At 48.6% G+C, this 26,874-nt stretch overlaps 1 protein-coding gene across 1 annotated transcript; it reads left to right on the top strand.

Annotated features, from left to right (window-relative positions):
* Nucleotides 1-586: 586 nt before the first annotated feature.
* SCPEP1 (serine carboxypeptidase 1) lies at nt 587-26,534 on the top strand. The gene is made up of 13 exons (XM_021704090.1): nt 587-730; nt 5,530-5,624; nt 6,795-6,846; nt 10,014-10,169; nt 10,520-10,594; nt 13,434-13,506; nt 17,011-17,048; nt 17,722-17,850; nt 18,464-18,557; nt 19,332-19,445; nt 20,036-20,173; nt 21,782-21,945; nt 25,696-26,534. The coding sequence occupies exons 1-13, from the start codon at nt 656-658 to the stop codon at nt 25,756-25,758; spliced, it is 1,266 nt and encodes a 421-aa protein (XP_021559765.1). The 5' UTR covers nt 587-655; the 3' UTR covers nt 25,759-26,534.
* The last annotated feature ends 340 nt before the right edge of the window (nt 26,535-26,874 follow it).

Below are 26,874 nucleotides of genomic sequence, written 5' to 3'. Positions count from 1 at the left end.
TTTTTTTTTTTTTGAGATTTATTTATCTAGGGGCGCCTGGGTGGCTCAGTTGGTTAAGCGATTGCCTTCGGCTCAGGTCATGATCCTGGAGTCCCGGGATCAAGTCCCGCATCGGGCTCCCTGCTCGGCAGGGTGTCTGCTTCTCCCTCTGACCCTCCTCCCTCTCATGCTCTCTGTCTCTCATTCTCTCTCTCTCAAATAAATAAATAAAATCTTAAAAAAAAAAAGATTTATTTATCTATTATAGAGAGAGAATGGGTGGAAGGGGCAGAAGGAGAGAATCTCAAGCTGACTGTGCTCAGCATGGAGCCCAGTGCAGGGCTTGAACTCACACCCCTGAGATCAGGACCTGAGCTGAGATCAAGAGTCAGATGCTTAACTGACTGAGCCACCCAGGCGCTCCTGGTTTGCTTTATCATAACCGAAGTGCTTTTCCTTATCTCCACAATATGTTAGAGTGAGTAGAGTGCCTAAAATAGAAACCATATCATCTCCAGTTTATCATGGCCGTCTCTGCGGGCTTGGAATTTACCTGGACGTTACACATTCTTTGGGACAATCACGTTGTGCTTCTGTTTCAGGAGCAATCACGGACCGGCCCACAGAGGAGGGAAAGGAAGTATGGGATTATGTGACCATCCGCAAGGATGCCCACATGTTCTGGTGGCTCTATTATGCCACGAACCCTTGCAAGAACTTCTCAGAACTGCCCCTGGTCATGTGGCTTCAGGTAAAAGTGGCTTGGCTGCCTGGTCAGGTTTCCCCACTTAACCACTTTGGTTGCTCTTAAGAACTCACGGTTCAGCGGTGAAGGACTGATCTGATCCAGCGGCCAGTGGGGGGTCTCCTAGGCTTGGGGCTTTGGGGTCCTCCTGAGGCAGGCAAAGGCAATGGTATACCAAGGGGGCCAAATCAGAGAGTGATTCTAGCCTTTGCAGGGGTTTTCTTATATTGAGCGCAGTCAGGGGCAGGATGCCTTCGTGGAAGCTCCTAAAGACACATTTGACTCTATGCCGACAGAAATGTTTTAAAAGAATCCAAAGCAAAGGCTGAGGTACTCTGAGCAGCCCTCCCTCTCCCTCTTCTCCCAGTCCTTCCTCGACCCTAACTCCTCGCCCCCAGAAAAGCTGATCTTTTGAAAGGACTCAGCCTTTTGTACCTTAGTATTAAATGTTGTACCCTATCCTTCTCCCTGAGTGTGTTTGCATTTTAATCTTGAGCTCTGATTGTAGGATGGAAGGCAGGGAGCTGGTTGAAGGGTATTTGGGGGCAGGCAGAGGATCCTTTCTTGCCTTCCTAAAATACCTGTCCAGAGGTGGCCCACACCCACCTGGAAGACCAGCCTCTAGGGAGGGGTTGAGGAAACTTGCTTCAGCCTCTGGAAACTGGACGTATGGCTGAGATTGGGCTCCAGGTTGCTCACCGGTAAATAGGGTGTCCTGTTACTCCCCTCCATGGGATGCAAATGTCACTTCCTCCCAGAATGTCAGCATTCACAGGCAACCTGCCAGTGCCCTGGGCTTGGCCTCCTCAGCTAGCCCCTACAGACTTTTCTGGTGAGATAGAGCTCAGAGGAGCCCTTTGCCGGGAGGGCCATTTCTCTTGTAGCATTATCACAACTGTCTCCTTTGAGGGCTGGAGGGGAGGCCCAGCCTGAGAGTGCAGATATGAAACCGTCTGAGAAGAGATCCCGCGTGTGTATCCCACAGGACTTCTGTCCACCCCCGGGCTGCCGGAGGGTTCCGTTTTCTGAGCTTTGGTTTTTTTTTTTAAAGATTTTATTTATTTATTTGCCAGAGAGAGACACAGTGAGAGAGGGAACACAAGCAGGGGGAGTGGGAGAGGGGGAAGCAGACTCCCCACGGAGCAGGGAGCCCGATGCGGGGCTCGATCCCAGGACCCTGGGATCATGACCTGAACCGAAGGCAGACGCTTAAGGACTGAGCCACCCAGACGCCCCATGAGCTTTGGTTTTTAATCTGAGGGATTTTTTTTTTTTTTAAGATTTTATTTATTTATTTGACAGAGAGAGACAGGGAGAGAGGGAACACAAGCAGGCGGAGTGGGAGAGGGAGAAGCAGGCTTCCCGCCAAGCAGGAGCCCGATGCGGGGCTCTATCCCCAGGACCCCGGGATCATGACCTGAGCCGAAGGCAGACGCTTAACGACTGAGCCACCCAGGCGCCCCAATCTGAGGGATTTTGAGGGTTTTGAGTGTCTTTATTAATCAGCAGGACTTTTTCCACACTCAAGTGAGAGCTGACATACAGAACCAAAGCAGAAGTGCTGGCGTGTAGGCCAGGTGCTGCCTAGTCAGCGTCCCCTTTGTCATGTGCCGTCCTGAGGCACTTTCTGGGCCCTCAGGAATTTAAAAACTGTTCAGTTTCAGAAGTTGCCAAACCTTCCCTTTGGTTGATTGCAGCGTGAGGCGGTGGTTCAATCTGAATTAGTTGCCAACATTTTTTTTTTTTTTTAAGATTTATTTATTTATTTTAGAGAGAGAAGTGGCGGGGAGGGAGAGGGAGAGAGAATCCCAAGCAGACTCCGGGCTGAGCGTGAAGCCCAGCGTGGGGCTCGATCTCATGACCCTGAGGTCACGACCTGAGCCAAAACCAAGTCAGAGGCGCAGCCGACTGCACCAGCCGGGCGCCCCAGTTGCCAACATTTTAAATTCAAGACTTTTCTTTCCTTTTTCCAAAAATCAGGAGACTTGGCAACTTGGGGCCTGACCCTGCTCTCCCAGAGCTGAGTGGCAGTGGCCCCCTTTCAGACAGGGCAGGAGCTTCTGGAGGAGGGGATCCCTCTGCCCACAGCTGAGTTCTCTGCTCGTGCGTACACTTCGTGGCCCCCAGAGGCCGCCCCATTTGTGACCTTTGGTTGGGTTAACCCTCTGAGCTGAGGTACTATATGAAGGTTATCAACAGGCTAACTAACCAACCTGCCCTTCAGTTCCCCAGAAGCCCACGGGAGAAGGAAAAAGACTATGATTAGGGAAGAAATAATTAATTTAGATTTAAAGGAGATCTATCTTAGCAGCCTACTGACAATGCACATACTGACTTCTGTGGGCAGGTCTTTGAGAACTGAGGTCATGTCCCCTGAGTGAAGTAACTCTGAGTGGAGTAGTGAGCTATTTTAGGTACACTCTCAAGTCATTTAAGCATTTCGGTTGGTCTGCTGACACGTTTCCCATATTTCAGAGTCCACTGGATAGTCCTGGGCCATGACAGCACCCCATCCCAAAGTTCTAAAGGAAAAAGGATTTTGCGGTGGAATGTTCTCAAATAGAACAGAAACATCCTCCAGCCAGTTTCTTGTTGCCATTGCCCGGGGTGGGGGGGAGTGGGGGTGGGGGGTGGGGAGGGGAGTGTCTTCTCCTGCTGCCAACCACAGCTTTTCAAAAGCAGGACAGGAAATTGGGGTTTGTCGCACCAAGGTCAAGCCCCCTAGGATTCCCAGCTTCCCTCCTTTAGCTCTCTCTGGTCCTGTCCTCCTGTCTCCCAGTCAGTCAGCTAGGAGAAAGGGGCCCAGCACTCACCCAAGGATACATACTTGCTCTTAACTTACTGCGTGTTGCATTATAAGCATTTTTCAATGTTGCCACATAGTTTTGTATAGTTTGTGGTTCTTTTTTTTTTTTTTTTTTAAAGATTTTATTTATTTATTTGAGACAGAGAGCATGAGAGGGAGGAGGGTCAGAGGGAGAAGCAGACTCCCTGCCGAGCAGGGAGCCCGATGCGGGACTCGATCCCGGGACTCCAGGACCATGACCTGAGCCGAAGGCAGACGCTCAACCAACTGAGCCACCCAGGCGCCCATAGTTTGTGTTTCTAAGTGGCTGTTTCATAGTCCGTCTTGTAGATGTGTCATAACTTACTAACCTGTTCCCAAGTGAGGGACACTGGAGGTGCATCCTTTTGCTGTTACAAATATCACTGTGATGAATAGCTGCCTCCGGCTGGTGAGCTTTTTACCATGCTATTAGGAAAGCTTAAGATAACAGAGTGCATATAATTAGAGGAATTTATAGCCACCCAGTTTTGTAATAGTTTGGTGTAGGTTCAAAACATTACATAGTTTCATACAGTCTTTCCCTGTTGGGGTCCTCCAGTTACCCCTAAGCCCTGACCCTATGTTGTCTTTTTTGTCTTTTTTTAAGATTTTGTTTATTTATTCGACAGAAAGAGAGAGAAAGTACACAAGCAGGCGGAGGGAGAAGCAGACTCCCCACAAAGCAGGGAGCCCGAGGCGGGGCTCGATCCCAGGACTCCAAGATCAGGACCCGAGCCGGAGGCAGCCACTTAACCAACTGAGCCACCCAGGCGCCCTGACTTTTTTTTTTTTTTCCCTTTAGATTTCCCTATACAAATAGCCCTGGCTTCTCTTTTGCCAGAGCTATTCCTTCCATGTTTGTGTATCTCCCTTTCCTGTCCATCTTGCTAATGCACTGTGAGGCAATATCCTTTTATTCAAGGCCTATCCCCTCGGCTCAGCTGGCCCCTGAGACTTTGTCCAGAAGAGTACTGACCATGCTTTCCCCTGACCATCTTCTGAAGGGCCTCCCTCCCTTGCTTAGCCCTTCACAACCCACAGGACCTCCACCTCTCATGGTTGGGCCCCAGCACCAAGCTCTGGTCACAGTCCTGCCCTGCCCTTGGTCCTGGGTGTGCACAATTTTGGGTCCTCCCCGCTCTGGAGACTTTTTTGCATTTGTTGAATTCTATCCTGGGGATCCTCGTGATCAAATTGCCCCTCAGTCTGCATCCCTTGTCAGTCCGCAGGGACACTGAGGAGAGGGTGATGGGGTGGAGAGTCACAGGACCCCAGGTCCAGGGCTGGCAGACCCCTAATTGCTGTGCTCCTTCCCTGAGCCTTAACTGCTCATCCTGGAGATGAGAGGCGGTGGACAAGGTGTTTTGAAGGTCAGCGAGCCCTGTGGCAGGCCAGGGTTCAATGTCAGAGGATCGGAGGTAGGAAAGTTCCCTCTGGGGCTCTTAGGCCATGTCTTTTCTTCCTATTTATTTATTTAAATTTAAATTTTATTTTCAAGTAATTTCTACACCCAACATGAGGCTCAAACTCACAACCCTGAGATCAGAAGTCGCATGCTCTACGGACTGAGCCAGCCAGGTGTCCCTGGGTCTTTTCCCTTTAAAGGGGCTCTGTTGGTACAGACACGCTGGTTCACCGGCTCAGTGAGGTCTTTTGTATAATGTTGTCCCAGCCGTTGCTAAATCCTGAATTGTTTATTCTGAATGTGGGGGCACCTGGGTGGCTCAGTTGGTTAAGCGACTGCCTTCGGCTCAGGTCATGATCCTGGAGTCCCTGGATCGAGTCCCGCATCGGGCTCCCTGCTCGGCAGGGAGTCTGCTTCTCCCTCTGACCCTCCTCCCTCTCATGCTCTCTGTCTCTCATTCTCTCTCTCTCAAAAAAAAAAAAAAAAAAAAAAATTCTGAATGTGGTTGCCGTTATAATGACTAAGATTTGATTGATGTTTCCTCTGGGTTTGTTTTTATTTTCTCTTCTGCAGGGTGGTCCAGGCGGGTCCAGCACTGGATTTGGAAACTTCAAGGAAATTGGGCCTCTTGATAGTGATCTCAAACCACGAAGAAGTACCTGGGTACAGTGAGCACAGCCCCTACGTGCAAGTGCCCTGTGGCCTCCCCAGGGCTGAGGCCCGCGCCCCCCTCCCCCCGCCCTACCCCATTCTGGGTGGGGTCACAAGTCTAGCTATCCTGTCCCGTCCCTTTCGCCATGTGTCCTGGGGCCTTGCGCACTTGTCCCCTTGCTTCCTCTCTGGCCGTGCCACATCACTGAGCTTTCTCTCCACTTGGTGGCAGAAGCCTATTCTAGCTGGCACCCTGGACTTTGACACTTCCTACATCTTGGCCATCTCTCTAGTCCAACTGCAGGGTCCCCGCCTCCAGCCACAACCCTCAATCCTGTCCCCTCTCCCCTCGCCTGCCTTGCTTCTTGACTCCATCAAGACCTCAGACCCCTTGTCCTCTGCCCTTCTGGTGTCTCTCTAGTTCTGTCTCCCTCCCTCCCTCATTCTTAGTTTCACTTCCTGCCGTAACCCCTCGCTGCTCAACCCCTGGCTCCTTCATCCTTCTCCCGGAACAGCCCTGCCACCCCCAAGCTTGGGTCAGCCCCACTGTCCACCTGCTTGGCTCCTACTCCCAGGTGCCCAGCCCTGGCGGCCAACGCCGTAGCGGGTGGGGCTGTTGCCCGGCTGTGGGGTTCACCCGGGCTTAGGGCCGCCTCTGCTGTGTGCTGAGACTCTGCTCCCCTCCGTGTCTGACCTGTCCCCCTGCCTCCCGGGAGAACAGAGCCGTCCCCTGTGACCAGCTATGCCCTGTCCTCGCTAGTAAGTGCTTTACCCCTCTGTCCCCCAGTCTCGCTCCCAGAACAACACCTGAGGCTCCTCTCTGCTGACGTCCTTTCCTCCAAGAGTCCACTCAGTTACTACCTTTCTCTATCCTTAATGCCGTCTCTAGGCTCTCCCTGGGATGCGGGCATGCACAGGTTTTCCCCAGCCTACTACACCAGCCCCTCCAGCTCCCGCGCTTCCTTTTTTTAAGATTTTATTTATTTATTTGACAGCGAGAGAGGGAACACAAGCAGGGGGAGGGGCAGAGGGAGAGGGAGAAGCAGACTCCCCGCTGAGCGGGGAGCCCGATGTGGGGCTTGATCCTAGGACCCTGGGACCATGACCTGAGCCCAAGGCAGATGTTTAACGACTGAGCCACCCAGGCACCTCGCTCCCGCCGTTTCTTAAAAGAATTCTTTATCCAGGCAAACCTCGGAGATACTGCGAGTTCGGTTCTGGACCACCACAATAAAGCGGGTCAGATGACTTTTTTATTTCCCAGGGCATATAAAAAAGTTATGCTTACACTATACTGTGGTCTGTTCCACAGGCACTGATGTGATGTGTAAAAAAACAGTGTATGTACCTTAAGGGAAAAGGGCCCTATTGCTAAAATGCTAGCCATCATCTGAGCTTTCCGTGAGCAGTAATCACTGGTTACAGAACACTGTAACAAGTACAATTTTAAACAGTTTGAAATATTGCAAGAATTACTAAAATGTGGCCCAGAGACATGAAGTGAGCAGATGCCATGGGGAAAATGGTAGCGGCCGACTTGCTTGATGCGGGGCTGCCCACAAACCTTCGATTTTTAAAAAGTGCAGTAAAATGAGGTATGCCTCTGTTTACTGCTGTCTAGTCATCTTTACCTCCTATTTATGCCTTCGCCTAGAGCTTTCTGGGCTGGGGGCTGGGGCTGGGGGCAGGAGAGAGTGGGTGCTAGGGAATCCAGAGCACATTAGCTCTAGGACGCAGCACACGGATCTCCTCCATGGCCGCGGTGAGGTTGGGCGGCCCCGCGCTAACCCACCTGGCTTTCTCCTCGTAACTCTGCTGGAGCTCTTGTCCCCAGGGGCGTGCTGGCTTCCCAATCCCAAGGCCAGCAGATCCTTCATGGGATTCTTTTCATGGATTTCTTTACCACCCTGTTGGCCTTTCCCATGCCTTGGATGTTGCTGTGTCCCGTACTCTGTCCTTGGTAACATTCTCTTCTGTGTGTTCTTTGGGCAGCCCTGTCCTCTCCAACTGCTTTAATGACACATAGAAGGTGATGATGACTCCCAAGTCAGTATCTCCAGCTCAGAACTTTTGGCCCCAGAACTATTTCTCCATTTGCTTCTGAGATGTCTCCATGTCGATGTCCCTCATACATCCCCTGTTCAGCATATCCCAAACTATATTCATTAGTACACCAGACCCTCTGCCCATCCACAAAACCAGCGAACTCCAAGTGTCCCAGTCAGGTGCCTAAGCCAGAAACCAGAGAGCCATCCTTGTCTTCTCCTACCCCTCACCCCGCTCATCCAATTGGTTTTACCTAAAAATGAATTCTTTTTTCTTTTTTAAAGATTTTATTTATTTATTTGAGAGAGAGAGAGAGAGAGAGAGCACGAGCAGGGGGAGGGAGAAGTAGACTCCCCGCTGAGCAGGGGGCCCAATCCCAGGACCCTGAGATCATGACCTGAGCTGAAGGCAGATGCTTAACCGTCTGAGCCACGCAAGGTGCCCCTAAAAATGAGTTCTTAAAATACAGCCTTATTGAAATATAATTCACATACCATACGACTCACCCATTTGAAGTATACAATTCAGTGGCTTTCCATATATTCAGAGTTTTACAACCATTACCACAATCAATTTCAGAACATTTTCACTACCCTCCCATCCCAGAAAACCTCATACCCCTTAGGTATTAACCACCAGCCCCTCCTTAGGCCACCACCAATAACTTCCCGTCTCTACAGACTTGGCTGTGTTAGCTATCTTATAACTATGGAGTCATACGGTATGTGGCCTTTGGGGTGTGGCTTCTTTCACGTCGCATGATATTTACAAGGTTCATCCATGTCGGATGTGCCACTGGTCCCCATTTTGTAAGGCTGAATAATAGTCCATTGTGTGGATAGACCACAGTTTGTCTCTTCATCTGTTGATGGGCACCTGGGTTGTTTCCACCCTTTGGCTCTGATGACGAGTGCAGGGGATACTGGTGGGCAAACATTTGTTTGAGTTCTTATTTTCGGTTTTGGGGTGCGGGGGGAATCTACCTCAAAGTGAAATTGCTGGGTCATATGGTAACTCTATGTTTAACACCCACGTGTTAAGATTCTTCATCCATCCCTTTTCCATCCTCTCTAGTGGCTGCTTTCAGAGTGCCTTTCCAATAGAAATCACTCCTTAGTTTAATATCTTTCGGTTCCCAGAAGATCAGAGCCAGATTCCTGGGCATAAACTGGTCTCTGCCTACCTCCTGCCCCATTTCCCAACGTCTGTCCATGTACACACTCCCTTCAGGCCCTGCCTGGACAGTTCCTTGGCTTGGACCTCATTCCTTTGGCCCCTCATTCACATCTAGCTTCCTTTACTCACATCTACCATTTAAGACTCAATGTGGGACCACCTCTTCCTTAAGGTCCCCTCTGAGCCCTTGGATTCTCTTTGTCTGTCTCCTGCTGGTCCTTCGTCAGTGCAGTTTACTTCTGCCTCAGGGTCTTTGCACATGCTGTTCCCTTAGCCTGGAACATTCCTGAACTTGCTACATGCTGTAGCAGAGTGCCACACTGGCTTGTCTGCAAGTTTTCCAGAACTCAGAGCATAGCACAAGTCAGGCAGAGAGCCTGGATGAGAAGTGAGGAGGCCCGGGCCTGATGCTGCCATTACTTGTCCAGCTTTGTGACCTTCTTTGGACAAGTCCTGGGTCTTTTCTCAACTTTAATTCCCTGATCAGTAAAGGACATGGCTGGACTGTGTCACCAGTGAGGATCCTTCCAGACCGGAGATTCTATAGCTCTGAGCCACTTTGGAAAAGGTATTAGGGTAAATTCTGTACTTGGCGGCGGTGTACTGGAGGCCAGGCTTCTGTGGAAATTGGATTCATCTTGAAGAAAACTGCTATGTGATATTCAGACCTCGGTGGGACTGTCACTGCTTTGAGCTGTGGCTCCGACTGATGCCGCGTGGTTCTACCTGAGCCAATGGATTACGTTTAGGATGCCATATTGTGTGAAAAGTGACAGCTCAGATGCTTTGGTCCCTGTGTGTATGTTAATCTTTCCTTCTTAGCTCTTCTTCTCTTTGCCTTTCTTTGCCTTAGTAGTCTTATGTTCCTGGTCCTTCTTATTTATTTTTTTAAGTAGGCTCCAGGCCCCATGTGGGGCTTGAACTCACAACCCTGAGGTCAAGAGTTAACAAAGCTCTACCAACTAAGCCACCCAGGGGCCCCTCCTGTCCCTTATTTTTTGAAATCCCTTTTAGCAGTAGGATCGTAAGCGCACTGCTATCTTCACGTGCATGGGTTAACACGCATAGAAGATGGTGGAAATAAAAAATACAACATAAAAATAAATTTTAAAAAAAGTTGGTGGAAAGATAGTCGGTGGCTAACTGAGTGGTTGTACCACTTGACTTTCCTGTGTGATGTGTAGCTCCAGTCAGCCAGTCTCCTATTTGTGGATAACCCTGTGGGCACTGGGTTCAGTTACGTGAACAAGAGTGATGCATATGCCAAAGACCTCGCCACAGTGGCCTCAGACATGATGGTTCTCCTGAAGACTTTCTTTGATTGCCACAAGGAATTTCAGGTGAGCAGTGACTCGGGGACAGGTGAGCAAAGGGGCTAGCAGTCACCCTGCTGCAGCCATCTGAATTAACTTGTTTCCCCAAGAGTTCAATGTCCAGCCATTATCAGAGAAAACTTTTCTGCACCCGAGAGCAGGTTGTGGCCTTTTGTTTCTATCATCTCAGAGTGGTTTTGAGCTTGAAAGAATGACCTTAGAGCCCAGCATTCTAATCAGATATGGGGGAAAAGACCAAGAAAAGCAGATTTGTTTTGTCTGGCCATTACATGTGGGAGAAATTTGAAATTAACTCGTGGGGGGGGGGGGGAAGGCATCAGGGATATTTATTCTTTGTAAATTCCTTTTCTTGCTAGACGATTCCATTCTACATTTTCTCAGAGTCCTACGGAGGCAAAATGGCGGCTGGCATTGGTCTAGAACTTTATAAGGTAACGGGGAAAATGACTTTGTTGTTTGGTTTCAGACAGACACTGATTCTGTTTTTTTCTATATCACCTGATACTGAATGTACTTTGAGTGGGACCTTGTATAAAGTCTAATAATAACCACAAAAAGTTTCAAAGAGAACAGTGAAGGTTGCCCTAGCAGATGTGGAACAAGCTATAAAGAAAGCTACAGCGAGTAAACCAATGTGGTACTAACGTAGCAGCAGACTAGCGGATTAAATGTGGCAGGATATGATGTGTACATAAGTGTATGTAAATAACGTGTCATGCATATGATCATATGGCATTGTCATATGCGATGATAAGATGGCATTTCAAATCATTGGGCTGCAGGTAGAATATTCAGTGAATCGTATGGAAACGAACGGCTTTGCTTTGAAAAACCGTAACGTGGAATTCTTTCTTTCATGAAACATCAGTTCTAGATAGATTAAAAATCTAAACATAAAAATCAAAACTGTAAGAAAACCTGAGGCTTTCCTTCATTTTTTAAAATTTTTAATTTTCTTTTAATTTTTTTTTAAATGTTTTATTTATTTATTCATGAGAGTCAGAGAGAGAGAGAGAGAGGCAGAGGCAGAGGGAGAAGCAGGCTCCTTGCGCCCGATGCGGGACTCGATCCCAGGACCCTGGGATCATGACCTGAGCCGAAGGCAGATGCTCAACCATCTGAGCCACCCAGGTGCCCCTATTTTCTTTGAATTTTAAATAATTTTTATTTTAGAGAGAGTGAGTGAGTGCTCGTGAGCCAGGGAGAGGGGGAGGGGCAGAGGGAGAGAGAATCTCAAGCAGAGTCCATGCCCAGCACAGAACCCAACGTGGGGCTCCATCTTACAACCCCAAGATCCTGACCTGAGCCTAAATCAAGAATTGGACACAATGGACTGAGCCACCCAGGCACCCCTGAAGCTTTCCTTCATACGATGGAACACCCAAAAGCCAAAAAGGATAAGCTTGACATATTTAGACCACATTCAAATGTAAAACTTAAGAGTTCCATAGATAATTTCAAAAGATGTATATATATATACACACACAAATATATGATAGAAAAAGTATTCATATTGATAACTATAAAAAAGGACAATATCCTAGTAGTGAATTGGCAAAGAATATAAACAAGCCATTTATAGAAAAAAATGTAAACAGCCCATGAAGATAAGACAAATGCTCAACTTTCGTTAGTAGCTAAATCTGTAAGGCTTACAAATATTTAGAGATTGATGATACCCAGTTTTGGTAAGAAGTCAGGGAAATAAGTGCTCTCCTGCACTCTTGGTGGGAATGGAGATAGGTAAGTCATTTTAAAAGAGCAATTAGGCAGTCTCTGTCAACTTTTAAAATCTATATGCCCTTGGACCCAATCACTTCAGTTCCAGGAACCTGTCCTTGGGAATTCTTTTTTTTTTATATAATTTTTTTTTAAAGATTGATTTATTTGAGAGAGAGAGAACAAGAGAGAGCACATGAGAGGGGGGAGGGTCAGAGGGAGAAGCAGACTCCCTGCCAAGCAGGGAGCCCGATGAGGACTCGATCCCGGGACTCCAGGATCATGACCTGAGCCGAAGGCAGTCACTTAACCAACTGAGCCACCCAGGCACCCAAGTCCTTGGGAATTCTTAAATGTGTGTGTGTCAGAGGATTTTTTTTTTCTTTAACTTTTATTTATTTGAGAGAGAGAGTCAGTGAGAGTGTGGGATGGTGGGGGAGCAGAGGGAGGAGAGAGAATCTTTTTTTAAAAAATTTTATTTATTTATTTGACAGAGAGAGACACAGCGAGAGAGGGAACACAAGCAGGGGGAGTGGGAGAGGGAGAAGCAGGCTCCCCGCCGAGCAGGGAGCCCGATGCGGGGCTCGATCCCAGGACCCTGGGATCATGACCTGAGCCGAAGGCAGATGCTTAACGACTGAGCCACCCAGGCGCCAACACATCTTTTTTAAGCACATTTTTTTTGTTTGAGGACAGCTGACACACAATGTTACATTAGTTTCAGGCGTGTATCACAGTGATTCACTTTCTCTATGTAAGTTATGCTATGGAAAACACAAATATAACTTTTGACTCTCCCCAAACTTACCTACTAATAGCCTACTGTTGACCAGAAGCCTTACTGAGAACATAAACAGTCGATTCACATATTTCTTATGTTACGTGTATTACATACTGTATTCTTACAATAAAGTAAGCTAGAAAGTAAAATGCTATTAAGAAAAATGTAAGGAGGAGAAATACATTTACATTACTGTATTGTATTTGTTGGAAAAAATCGGTGTATAAGTGAATCTGCGCAGTTCCAACCTGTGTTCAAGGGTCCACTATATATTCTTTTTTATCATTTTATACAAATGATAGTATAGTCCTGAGGCATCCATCTCTCCCTCAAGGACCACCTGAGGAGGCCCGCCACCCTTCAGTGACTGCCATGTGGACAGTGACCGTTGTACCCTGGTCCCCCCCCCCCCCCCCCCCCCCAGCACCTTGTTAGAAATCCCAGACTGCAGGGGAAAGAGTGCCAGTGACCCTGGGAAAGAAGCTCGGGCCGCACCAGACCCCATGCACATCCTGCCAGCACTCTTGAAAACAGTAGAGAGAAACTTGAGCCGTTCTTCCTCATTTTGCAAATGGCAGCAGGAAAGAGTTACTCTTGCTCTCTACTGGGTCTCTTAGGTCTTCGGATACCCAGGGAGTCTTAGAAAGGATGGGCAGAAGTTTTCTGTGCTTGGGAGAGGTGGTGCATAAAGGCTTGGCTCCCTCCTGCTGAAGAAGGGACGGAGGTCCCTGGGTTCCCTTGGCAAGAATGTTTCTGGGCTCTTCTTTCAGGCCATTCAGCAAGGGACCATCCAGTGCAACTTTGCCGGCGTCGCTTTGGGTGACTCGTGGATCTCCCCTGTTGGTAAGTACACAATCCTCAGATACTTCTTTACTCCTTTTCTCCATCCTTGCCTGGGACTTTGGGCTGTGTGGTGCAGATCAGAAAACAGGGAAACAGGATTTTCTGGGTCCTTAGAGATGTCAACACAAAAAGTGTTAACCCCAGAGGTGTCCAAGAAATTTGGGCATGAGAACTCATTTATAGAGCTCCCTACCGTGGACTGCTGCTGGCCAGACTGAATTCTCTTATTTGATTCTTACACCAAAAGAATCACATTTTACAGTTGAAGACTTTTTTTTTTTTTAAGAGTGGGAAGGGCAGAGGGGGAGAGAGAGAGAATCTTAAGCAGGCTCCATGCCCAGCGCAAGCCCACGGCAGGGCTCGATCTCACAAGCCTGAGATCATGACCTGTGCCAAAATCAAGATTTCGATGCCTAACTGACTGAGCCACCCAGGCACCCCTACAGTTGAAAACATTTTATTTTTTATTATTATTATTTTTTAAAAGATTTTATTTATTTATTTGACAGAGAGAGACACGGCGAGAGGGAACACAACAAGGGGAAGTGGGAGAGGGAGAATGAAAACATTTTAAAGACTAGAGAGGTGATGGAGTTTGCCCTCTGACACACAGCATGAGTGGCCTGGTCAGGATTCAAACCCCAGTCTGTTGGTTATTTGTCACCGCCACTAGAATGAGCATTTGGGGTGAAATTCCCGTGTGTTGCTCACCATGGTGATGAGACAAGGTTACCATTAGGTCCTGCCACTCAGGTTCATAGCTTCATAACCAGAGTGTCCTCTTTGGGAGTACAAATAAAAGTTGTTTGTGATGCAGACATCTGGGGTGTGGCTCCCGACATCTGAGATAGTCACGTTGGTGGGGTTAACTCTAACACAGGATTTCTAAATCTCAGGACTATTGACATTTTAAGCCACATAATTCTTTGTTGTGGGCGCTGTCCTGTGCGCTGTAGGATGTTAGCAGCGTCTCTACCCTTTAGATGCCGGTATTCGCACCCCGGTGTGACACACACAAACTCCCCCAGACCACGCTGGGTGTGGAGCCTGCTTAAGATTCTCTTTCTTGGGGCGCCTGGATGGCTCAGTTGGTTAAGCGACTGCCTTCGGCTCAGGTCATGATCCTGGAGTCCCGGGATCGAGTCCCGCATCGGGCTCCCTGCTCAGCGGGGGGTCTGCTTCTCCCTCTGACCCTCCTCCCTCTCATGCTCTCTGTCTCTCATTCTCTCCCTCTCAAATAAATAAATTAAAAAAAAAAAAAATTCTCTTTCTCCCTCTCCTGCCCCTCCCTCCCCACCCCCTAACCCCCACTCCCTGTTCCCGCACGTGTGCTCTCTCTCAGTTAAAAAAAGAAAAAAGAAAAAAAGAAATCTTCTGCCCAGATCTGAATCCCTCCTTTCAGATCCACTTCAGTTCTACCCCTCCATCCCAGGAATACTCCGTTTTTGAGAGACAGATACTGTTAATTTATATGAACAATTATTAATTGCTAGGTAGTAGGCATGTGCTAGGTGCTAGGAAAGGTGCACAGGCATGCTCCGTGTCCTCAAGAAGACCTGCACAGTTCAAGATGGTAGGTGTAGCCATATGCCACTAAATTTACATTAATTAAAATACAATAAAAATTTAACTCTTTCAATTGCACTATCCACATTTCAAGTGCCCAGTAAGCACATGTGACTATTGACTTGTCCTGGACCACATAGATAGAGAATATTTCCATCGTTACAGAAAGTTCTGTTGCACATCGGAGGTTGGCAAACTACAGCCTACAAGTTGAGTCTGTCCTGCCACCCTCCTTTGGTAGAGAAGTTTTTTACTGGGACACTATCATGCCCATTCATTTACATGTTGTCTGTGGCTGCCTGGAGGCTGCTGCAACAGAGTCGAGTAGTTGCAACAGAGGCTGCCTGGCCTGCAAAGCAAAAAAGGTTTACTGTTTGTTCCTTTATAGAAAAGTTTTGTCCCTCCCTGGTCTAGATCAAGCAGGGAATGGGGTGCACTGGAGAATTGCAGACGATTCGCTATGTCAAGAAACTAAGGCACAAGGGCGCCTGGGTGGCTCAGATTGTTAAGCGTCTGCCTTCGGCTCAGGTCATGATCCCAGACTCCTGGGATCGAGTCCCCGAAGGGGCTCCCTGCTCGGCGGGGAGCCTGCTTCTCCCTCTGCCTCTCTCTCTCTTTCTCTCTGTCTCTTATGAATAAATAAATGAAATCTTTAAAAAAAAAAAAAAAAGAAACTAAGGCACAAGCTTGATAGTTAAGTTGGAGAGGTGAATGATAGCAAGGTTCCGGAGGACCTGGTATGCCTGCGTGTCTCAGAGTGTATCCTGACGAATACCAGACCCAAAGAGGTGCTGTACAGAGGGCTTCATAGTTAAATAAGTTGCCAGGGCTAAATACTGGCGCCACCTCCTCAAGCTTTCACAGGCATGTTAAAGGCTCTGAGAAGTCCTGCAAGGGCGGGGTTGGGGGGGCGGATATTCTGTTTTGCATAGCCTCAAAGATATTTAACTGAAGAATCATTTTTTCTTCTCTAATACCCTGAACTCCTGCAGTACTGAGGTTACTTGAAACACACTTAGAGATGCTTGGCCTTAGGGAACGATTGAAGGCTTTTAAGCAAAGGAGTGACATATTCAAATGTGCAAGTTGCGGTCCTTGATACTTTGTTGGCACATCTCAGTGGTCCTAGCCTTACCTAGAGTTATGGGAATTATGAATCTGTCAAACCAAGCCCAACTATTCTCTTTGAGGCAGGCATTGTTTTATTCATTTGTATCTCTAAAACTCCTTGCTGGCTTCAGACCCTTTGTAAATTTTCAGTATGTTTGTGGAATAGAAAAGAATTGGTTGAGGGGCGCCTGGGTGGCTCAGTCGTTAAGCGTCTGCCTTCGGCTCAGGTCATGAGCCCAGGGTCCTGGGATCGAGCCCCGCATCGGGCTCCCTGCTCGGCGGGAAGCCTGCTTCTCCCTCTCCCACTGCCCCCTGCTTGTGTTCCCTCTCTCGCTGTGTCTCTCTCTGTCGAATAAATAAATAAAATCTTAAAAAAAAAAAAAAAAGAATTGGTTGACAGTATAGTCATAGGCACTTGAATTACAAAATCCTTAGTCTCCTTCCTTAATTAGCTCCTTGGCAGAAGCAAGTGTCCCCAAACTGGAGGAGCAAGGGCAGGGGAAATATTCTAAGCTGTCAAAAAGCCTAGAGGTCTGACAGGAATTTTCACTGTGTGCACACACACACTCGCTGCTCCAGTATCAGGCCAAATTAACATGTCATTAGCCCTGAGTCAACAGAAAGGCCCTCACATCAACCCACCTCCCAACGACTGAGCCCTCAGCCCTGCAGGGACATCAGTGAGTGAAGGAGCCTATAGACCTGAAGCCACCAGCCTTCTTGCTTCTGTCTCCACTTTGGGAGGGAAGCTAGTTTGGGTTTTCTCTGGGAGGACAGAGCCAATGCGGACTTATTTTGTACATTTTGTACACATGTGGTTTCCTTTAGATTCGGTGCTCTCCTGGGGACCTTTCCTGTACAGCATGGTGAGTAGATGAGTTCCCACCTCTGCACTCTCGGTGGTAAGCAGCGCAGCTGATCTCCCCTAGCTCCGTGCCCAGGACAAACAGGCTAGCTGGGTTTGCCTAGGAGGTTGACACTGCTCTCTGGGCAAATTTAATGAACCATCAGCCCAGTTCCCCATTGCTCTGGGTATAAGAAACACAATGTTTAAAATCTCTCCAACTTTCGGGCGCCTGGGTGGCTCAGTTGGTTGAGCGACTGCCTTCGGCTCCGGTCATGATCCCAGGGTCCTGGGATCGAGCCCCGCATCGGGCTCCCTGCTCGGCGGGAAGCCTGCTTCTCCCTCTCCCACTCCCCCTGCTTATGTTCCCTCTCTCGCTGTGTCTCTCTCTGTCATATAAATAAATAAAATCTAAAACAAAACAAAACAAAACAAATCTCTCCAACTTTCTATGATAAAAATTTTCACCTGTGCAGAAAAGTTGAACGATCCCTGTGAACACCCATATACCCACCATCTGGACTCCGCTCACGTTTCACTGTATTTCTTTCATCAGTGACGACGTGACTGGCCATACACTTTCATCTATAGGCCTTTCTCCTCGCACGCTCTCTGTCACCTGTCCCTAGCTGTGGTGATGCCAGGTCTGTGTCCCTGAGCAATGTGGACCTGTTCGTTCTCGGTTTGCATTCCAGTCTCTTCTCGACGACCAAGGCCTGGCAGAGGTGTCTCAGGTTGCAGAGGATGTCCTGGATGCCGTGAATAAGGGGCTCTACAAAGAGGCCACCCAGCTGTGGGGGAAAGCAGAAATGGTCATTGAACAGGTAATGAGACAGGCTCGAGGGCAGCCCGCTTGCCGTGTTCCCGGGGAGCCAGGACCCCCCGGTTGGTGCTGTCAGGATTTGGGGGTCTCCTGAGACTCCCCTCAGATCTGAAAATGATCAAGTGCTAAACGATAAAGCCGATGAGTCTGAGCAGTGATGAGCTCAGAAAGCCACCCCGGGCCAGCAAGACCCACTTGTCCCTTGACCAAATGTATGGACACTATAAGAAATAATATGTCTTGCAGAAGTGAATGTTTGAATCCTTGCCAGGCAACATTCTGTCCCCAGTGAGCCAGGAGGGAAGAATGCACAGCCGAGGACGAGTGTGCCGGACCCTCCTTAGCCCTCTTCTCCCTGTAAATTAACACGCAGGCCCTTGGTTTTCTCCAGCATCTGAGATCCACTTGGATGAGCTGCTCACTACCGCAAACCTCCCCCCCCACCCCGAGATCGGACTGACAGCTGGTCTCAGAGCTGCATTTCTTGCTGGTCCAGGCACATTTACAAAGTTAAAGCTGTCCTTGGATAAGATGGAGAGCCTGTTGCCTTTCTGTTAGGCAGCTTTGATAATGGATAAATAAAACAAACAGCCAAATATCATTCTGTATTTCAGAACACAGATGGGGTGAACTTCTATAACATCTTAACTAAAAGCACTCCCACATCTGCAGTGAAGTCGAGCCTTGAATTCACCCAGAGCCCCCTGGGTAAGTGAACCTTGACGTTGCTAGACCCCGTCTCTGTCTCCATGCAAGAGGGAATCAATTATTTTAGCTTTATTGACATAATTTACATACCACAAAACTCACCCATTTTAAGTGTATGATTCAGTGGTTTTAGTGCATTCACAAAGCTGCACAGCCATCACCACAATCCAGTTCTAGAAATTTCCATCATGCCAGAAAGATCCCGTGTCTCCTGGCAGTCAGTTTCCGTTCCCACGCCCAGCCCCAGGCAGTCACTAATCTGTGTTTCTAGATACGGACGTTTCATATAAATGGAACCATTTATATGGGTGGTCTTTTGCATCTGGCTTCTTTCGCTTACCATAGTGTTTTTGAAGTTTGGAAACCAACTTCGGCGCATTACACGTTACAGTCCTTCTGAAGGCTGGATTGAGCTGTCTTTCAGCTGACCCAGCTTCGCCGCGGATGCTGAATGCCTGGCGTCCTCCCTCCATAGGAGGCCTGTAAAGGCTTCAGGAGCCTCTAGATTCCACTTCGCAGCTGATCTCCTTTGGCCGTGCTGGATAATCTCAGCGGCCCCAAAGTACATAAAGTGCAGCAATCAAAATTAATAAAGCATCTCCACTTTCAGTGTCTTTCTGGCTTTCTTCCTCCATCTGGGGTGAATGAAGGTGACACTTTTCGTTTTCCAGCTGAAAGCCTCCCTCTTAGACACACTGTCCCAGCCGCTTGGGAAAGATGTGCTCTTGGTTGTATTGCCAGTCCTTTGACTCACCGGGTACCAGTTTGTTTCAGTTCACCTTTACCAGCGCCACGTGAGACACCTACAGAAGGATACCTTAAGTCAGCTCATGAACGGTCCCATCAGAAAGAAGCTCAGAATTATTCCTGAGGATTGCTCCTGGGGAGGTACTTCTGTGACCTAATTAAGGGCCATTTGTGGGGTTGCAGGGCAGTGGAGGGGCCAGTTCAAAGGCCTTAATTTGAAGAATGGGTTTTGGCGGTGGTGATGATAGGTTGCAGGTAGGACAGCATTACTGGCCACATTTTATAGGTGAGCAAACATAACGTGCCCAAATTGGTTCAGAATAAGAGGTTGGTAGGGAAGTGGGTGGGGAGGGAAATGAAATGATGGGTTAGGTGTTGATAAATCTTGTTGCAGCCAGGTTATGGGCACCTGGGAATCCTCTTACCCTTCTGACTTGTTATCAGTTTGAGGTTTTCCATAATAAAAAAAAATGGATATTAAAAAAAGCCACGCCCAAAGTCACAGTTGGTTATGGGTGTGACTTCCAGACAAAGGTCCTTTGGGGCAGGTTTTGACCAGCTCCCCGGCCAGGCTCCCCCCTCCCCCAATCCTGATGCTGGATGTGGTTCCGGGGTCTACTGTATTCTGTTCTGAGGACCATATTAGGAACTGTTGGGGGCACCTCTCTGAAAGGTGCCCTGTGTTCTGGCAGATTGCAGGCTTTTACCTCTTTCGCTTTGCTCATGTGCAGGGCAGTCTGCCGATGTCTTCCAGAACATGGAGGGGGACTTCATGAAGCCGGTCATCAGCATTGTGGATGAGCTGCTGGAAGCCGGGGTCAATGTGACCATTTATAACGGACAGCTCGATCTCATCGTGGACACCATAGGTAAGGAACACGCTCTGAGGGCCACCTGGAGGCTGTTCCTTGGGGTGAGCTGGAAGGGAACTGGCCCTGGCCAGACATGCCAGTCGGGGCTGGGGACATTGAAATGCCTGGAGGAAGGCCATTTCCTGTTATGTTCATCTGCCCCGACCTTGACCTCTTTGAAGAGGACAGAGCTGTTGAGGCAGTTTTTGAATGTAGGTGAGGTTTGATGGGATGAGGTCTGGAGCTGACGGCCAAGAAAGAATTTTTTTGTTCTGTTTTTGGTTTTTTTTGTTTTTTGTTTTTTTCAAGAAAGAATTCTTGAGACGTCTTTGGTGCCAAACGGTGGTTTTATGAAAGCACAGGGACAGGACCCGTGGGCAGAAAGAGCTGCTACTTCAGGGTTATGAGGGGTGACTGATTATATACTCTGGAGTTGGGGGTAAGGAAAAAGGGAGGTTTTCAAAAGAACTTTTGTACGCTAAAGAGGACCTACATGATAGTGGAGGCCTTGCCCTTGTCAAGTTAAGGTGGTTTCTCCCTCTAGTAAAGCATTAACATTAAGACAGTTGGGAGTTTCCTTCTGGAAGTTAGGTGATTGATAAGAATGCTTTTTTCTTGTAAATCATGAAGATATTTGTAAACTGAGGGAGGTGCTGGTCTTGCTGGACTGTGATCTCGGGTTAGTTAAACATTTGTTTTTCCTTCCCTTAGCTTTAGGGCAGCGGGGAGTGCCTGAGAAATGTCACACAGATCCCACCTGGGGGTAGGGGAGGCAGTTTGCAGGTTGTCAGCTTGTGCTTGCCCTCTGCTAGCTTTCTGCGCCCTCATCATGGTGACCCCTTAGAGAAGCCTGGGCCTGCCAGATTTTGAGGCCCTCATGCATGATTAAGAAATGCATGACACCTACTCCCACCACAAATAGAAAAGGAGACCTTTTCCTGGCCATGGGGTCAATGCACTGGTGAGTTGAGTCTTTGTCACTGTCCCAGTAGGTGGTAAGCTCTGCAAGCTGAATTGAAACTAAACCTTGCTGATTCTAAACCTGAGGACCCAGGGGAAATGGCCTTCGGGGTTCTTTTTCAGTAGGACCAGGTAAAGACTGAGAGGCAGGTTTTCAGAACCAGCAGGTAAATCGAGGCACATGGTATGACAGGTATGACGAACCTCTTGAGGTCAGCGGGATTGAATATTTCTGCCACTTGTAAGCCAAGGGCACTAAGGCCACTTTGAAACGGTTCTGTGTTTCTTCCATGACCTGCCCAGTGATCCACGTTAGCACCTTCTGACCCTGAGACCTCTCAGTCCTCCGGAGAGTCCTGCCACCTCCAGAGGTCCCCACTTGCCTTGCTTCAGAGCATATGGCGGTGGGAAAGGCAGAGGCAGAAGTAGTCAGGCTTCTCAGCGTTTAGGTTTCTCCCAGGTATCTTGGGCATCACTGGGAGTTTGCTGGAAGGGCAGTCTCAGGCCCTACCCAGACCTACCGACTCTGAATTTGCATTTTAAGCGGATCTCGGGATGGGTTCTGTGCGCATCACAGTTTGGGAACGGCGAAGTGATGGGATCTAGATTTTTGTTTCTACCCCACCCAGCTATTGATGTCAGGCCCTGCTCTTTCCCTCTCGCCAGGTCAGGAGGCCTGGGTGCGGAAACTGAAGTGGGCAGAGCTGCCCAAATTCAACCAGCTGAAGTGGAAGGCCGTGTACAGTGACCCGAACTCTTCAGAAACGTCTGCTTTCATCAAGTCCTACAAGAACCTGGCTTTCTACTGGATCCTCAGAGCCGGGCACATGGTGAGGCCGCGTCCCTCGGCCTTTGTGGTGGGCTCTTAGCTGCTCTGAGGGTGAAGCCATGGGCAGGCAGTTGATTATGCGTTGAGTGCACTGCCCGGACTGGCCTTAGAGGAAGTGATTTGTTTTGGGAAGTGTTTCCCGGTCTCTAATGAAATCCTGCTCTTAGTGCTTCAGTCCTTTGAATCTAGAGATCCTCATTTAAAACTAAATCCTTCTGAGAGCATTAAGCTGGGCTCTGTCTTTTACTCCTTAGGTTAAATGAGTTTAATGTTACTTTCCTCTTAATCATTTGTCTTGGGGGAAGAAGGCAGAAATTGTCTTTCCCTCACATTTTCGGGGAGCGAAAGCCAAAGTTAGCGCTCTGGAAAGCTGAGTCGCAGGGCATGGTACAAGGTAGGGGGAGTGTTCGAGCAGCAGTAGCTGCCAGATTTCCAGTTTGGAAGAGGCTTTGTGTGCAAGGATGAGGTTGTCTCGCTCCTGCACTTGCTAAGCGAACACACTGTCTCCCCTTAGGTCGTAGGTTGACTGAGTGGCTATCCATGGGCTGAGGGAGATTCTGGAGGGATAAATCCACTGTAAACACACACGTGTGTGCACGTACACACGCAAACACCTGCAAAGGCGCCCGAGGGGTCGGGTGCTTCCCTCACGGTTAGGCTTTGGTCTGGCCACTTACATGCAGGTTCTCTCTTCTTCCCAGGACAGTGCTTTCCTGGAGGAGATTCACTGGGAGGGGTGGTAAGGTGCCCTGTGGGCAGCTCTCTCCGCTTGGCCCCCTGGTGCTTAGGACAGAATCTCCATAGAGAAGGGGCTGAGGGGTGGTGGTCTGGCTAGAAAACTGGTCTTTAAGCTCCGTTTGTACATCAAGCACATATAGTGTGTTTACTTGGATGGCCGAGGAGATGCTAAGAGGGATTTCAGCAGGAACTAAAGTGCCCTCTCCAGAAACCAACTCCTTAGGGGTATTACCTAGGCAAGGAGGAGGTGTAGGAGCAAGAAAAACAGCATGGGCAGGTCCAGCGGAGCCTCAGGAGGGGCCCTGGGGAGAGATGAGGCCAGGGATACCTTGTTAGGGAGCTCACACGTATCCCGAAAGCAACGGCGTGCATTGAGGGTCTTAAAGCAAAGGAGTGAAATGGCCAGGTTTGTCTAAGAAAAGGCATTCTAGCAACAAAGGTTTGGTCTGCTGCCCCAACTGATGCGGTGCCCCCCCAGGGGATGAGACTAGGGCAAATAGCCGATCTAAAGTGCTTTTTTTTTTTTTTAAGATTTTATTTATTTATTTATTTGACAGAGAGAGCACAAGCAGGGGGAGTGGCAGGCAGAGGGAGAAGGAGAAGCAGGCTCCCTGCGGGGCTCGATCCCAGGACCCTGGGATCATGACCAGAGAGGAAGGCAGACGCTGAACTGACTGAGCCACCCAGGTGCCCCTCTAAGATGCTCTTATAGTAATCAAGGAGGGAGAGAAGTAGAGGAATTTGATAGTGTCAGAAGGGAGAACTGGCCGGACTTGGTACCTGTTTGCCTGTAGAACCGCCATGTAGGATGCTCATAAGGCAGCTGAATATATACACTGTGTATATATGATCCGGAGTCAAATTTTTGCTCTTGGAGAGATTTGGGAGTCGAATATGAAAAAGGCCAGGGACAGACCAGTATTTAAAAGGCAGGAAGTGAAAGAAGGACCTACAAATGAGACTTGAGAGAGGGCAGCCAGAAAAGGAGGAGGGAGACCAGGGACGTGGGCATCCACAAAGTCGCCAGGGGCCGGTGGCGTCGCAAGCTGCCACCAACTCAGATAAAGGAGCGAAGTGTCAGCACTGATTCAGGCACAGGGGTATCCTTAGTGCTCGTGGCAAGCGCTTTTGGTGCAGTGGCGGGCCTGGAGGCCAGCACGGAAAGGGTGCAGCAGATGAATGGGCAGTGAGGGAGGGAAGACAACTTCCTCTCAGAAACCGGAAGGATAGGAATCTGCCCTTTTAAGAAACTTCATCTGAAGAGACCATGAACAAGGCAGCAGGACCCACCGTTAGGAGGGCATTTTGTTAGGGCTTGCTTTTTTTTTTTTTTTAAGATTTTATTTATTTATTTATTTATTTTTAAAGATTTTATTTATTTGATAGAGAGAATGAGAGAGAGAGAGAGAACATGAGAGGGGGGAGGGTCAGAGGGAGAAGCAGACTCTCCGCTGAGCAGGGAGCCTGATGCGGGACTCGATCCTGGGACTCCAGGATCATGACCTGAGCCACCCAGGCGCCCCAAGATTTTATTTATTTATTGAAGACAGAGACAGAGGGAGAGACAGAGAGAGCATGTGTGTGCATGCATGAGCAGAAGGAGGAGCAGAGGCAGACTCCCCCTGGAGCAGGGAGCCCGATGCGGGGCTCGATCCCAGGACCCTGGGATCATGACCTGAGCTGAAGGCAGACGCTTAATGACTGAGCCACCCAGGCAACTCCCTGTTAGGGCTTTACGTATTCTGAGTACCCTCAATATCAACTAGGGAGGAAGCTAGTAGGAAGTCTTAGGGCACAGTGCTGTGAGAAGGGTCCCCGCAGGGGCAGGTGGGAGGGGAAGGAGGAAGGGGAGGGGAAAGAGAGCACATGCTCTTGCTCATATACTGGAGTTCAGGCCCATTTCTTCTGGCTTGTCACGGAGAGAACCAAGACATCTGTTGGGGCAGCCTTAAAATAGCTCCTGGACACTGGTATTAAATTATCCCCAACCACTTCCCCTTTAGTTGATGAAATGTCTTTTTGGTGTACCCCACTGTGCTTGTGCCTCCAGGGGACCTTGCTGGGCAAGAGGACTGGGGACAGCAGTGTGCCGTAGAGAATCATGGACCCATGGGCTTTCAGAACTTAGGGCCGTCAACTGGACGCCCATCTTTGTGGCGGAGAAACTGAGGCCTCTGTCCCTCCCCTTTCCGATGGTGTGTGGGAAGGGGGTTTATAAAGGAATTATTTGAAAAATCTAATTTTGGCTGGCTCAGGCAGTAGAGCGTGTGACTCTTGGGGTCATGGGTTCGAGCCCCACATTGGGTGTGGAACCTATCTGAAAAATTCAAAGGAAAAACAAAAGAAAATTGAATAATAACAATAATACCAAAATGGGGTGCCACCCAAACAAAGCATCTTGTTCGTTTGTTGTATCTGTTGACAGATTTGCTATTAGCTTCCCTCTACTTTGTACTCCATTCCCAGAGAATCCTTTAAAATGTTTAGAATCTCCCCTCTTCCTTGAACAGGCTAGGTCCTGGTAACATAAGCACAAGTCTTCCAAGGAAATCAACAGGGACGCCTGGGGGGCTCAGTCAGTTAAGTGTCCGACTCTTGATTTTGGCTCAGGTCATGATCTCAGGGTCATGGGACTGAGCCTTGGGTTGGGCTCTGCCCTCAGTGGGGAGTCTGCTTGGGATTCTCTCTCTCCCTCTCCCTCCACCCCTCCCCCCACTTGAGCTCACTCTCTCTCTCTCTCAAAATCAATCAATCAATCAACAGATCAGCCCCAAATGGAACAGCAGGTTCTTTTCCTAAATGCTGACTACTTTAGACCCCTGCAACCTGATGAGCTTCTGTCCTGTGCAGGGGTCATTTCTCAGATGCGACCCTCCCGTAAGGGGCGCATTCAGGTGCAGATGTCCTCCTAGGCTGTGTCGTGGAGCCGGCACTCCTCCTGGGAGCAGGGTCTCAGGATGTCGCCCCTGAACCCAGAACCCAGAGTGTGGACTTGGCTACTGTTTGGTTCTAGGTTCCTTCTGACCAAGGGGACATGGCTCTGAAGATGATGAGGATGGTGACTCAGCAGGAGTAGGATGGACTGGCAGTGAGTTGCTTGGCCCTAGGGCTCGGGGGCCCAGAGTGAGGACCCGGGAAGCACCGGTCTCCTGCGAACCCGGCTGCCTGTGCGCGTGAAGGTTCCTGCCCGTGTGTCCAGAGAACAGACTCGCTGCCTCCGCGGCAACTTGGAAATCATTTCTGCTTCTGAAAAACCCCCATTTTTTTCCAACGGATTTGTTTTAATCAAAATGAAGAGTTGAAACAGGTTGACATTTTGGTATGACAAAAGTAAATGATGTGATGTATGGGGGGAAAAAAGAGAAATACAGGTAAACAAAATAAACACCCTTTTCCTCCCTTCCCTGGGACAAGCTCTGTTATCAGTTTAGTGTCCATCCTTGCAAGCCTTTTTTTTTTGCTATATATGCATATATGTTTTTTACAAAAATGGAATCATTACTGTATGTTGTTTGACTACCTGGCTCACATATCAGTTTGTCCTAAACGCCTCTTCATGTCAATAAATGTTCTCCTATAACATTTTTAATAGCTGCTGAGCATTCCATTTTGTGGATGTACCAAATGCGCAACTGTTTCAGGTGAGCAACGTCTAGTGTGTCTGCTAGAGACAGTGCTCTGGTGATTCATCCTGACAGTTATATTTTTATACACATCCTTCTTCTTTTCTTACAGCAAATTCCTAAAGGCACAATGGTTTAGTCAAAGAATTATAACTTCTCTTTAAAATTGAAATGATGTCTTTAATTTAAAAAGCAGGACCTCGGGGCGCCTGGGTGGCTCAGTCGTTAAGCGTCTGCCTTCGGCTCAGGTCACAGTCCCAGGGTCCTGGGATCGAGCCCCGCATCAGGCTCTCTGCTCGGTGGGAAGCCTGCTTCTCCCTCTCCCACTCCCCCTGCTTGTGTTCCCTCTTTCGCTGTGTTTCTCTCTGTCAAATAAATAAAATCTTTAAAAAAATAAAAAGCAGGACCTCTAAGTTTTCACTTGCAGCCCACGGTCTGCAGAAGGGATGTCATAGTTTCTATGATGCCCCTGAAAGAAACACTGTCTTGTGGTTGTGGGGCTGAGTTATTAAAAACCAAACCCAGGGTCTTCCTGTGGAACGCGAGGAGAGTGTTAATAGTGGGTTATG

The sequence above is a fragment of the Neomonachus schauinslandi genome, chromosome 15 (assembly GCF_002201575.2).
Source record: "Neomonachus schauinslandi chromosome 15, ASM220157v2, whole genome shotgun sequence".
In the NCBI taxonomy this organism is placed as follows: Eukaryota; Metazoa; Chordata; class Mammalia; order Carnivora; family Phocidae; genus Neomonachus; species Neomonachus schauinslandi.
This window is presented reverse-complemented; position numbering and strand designations above follow the sequence as displayed.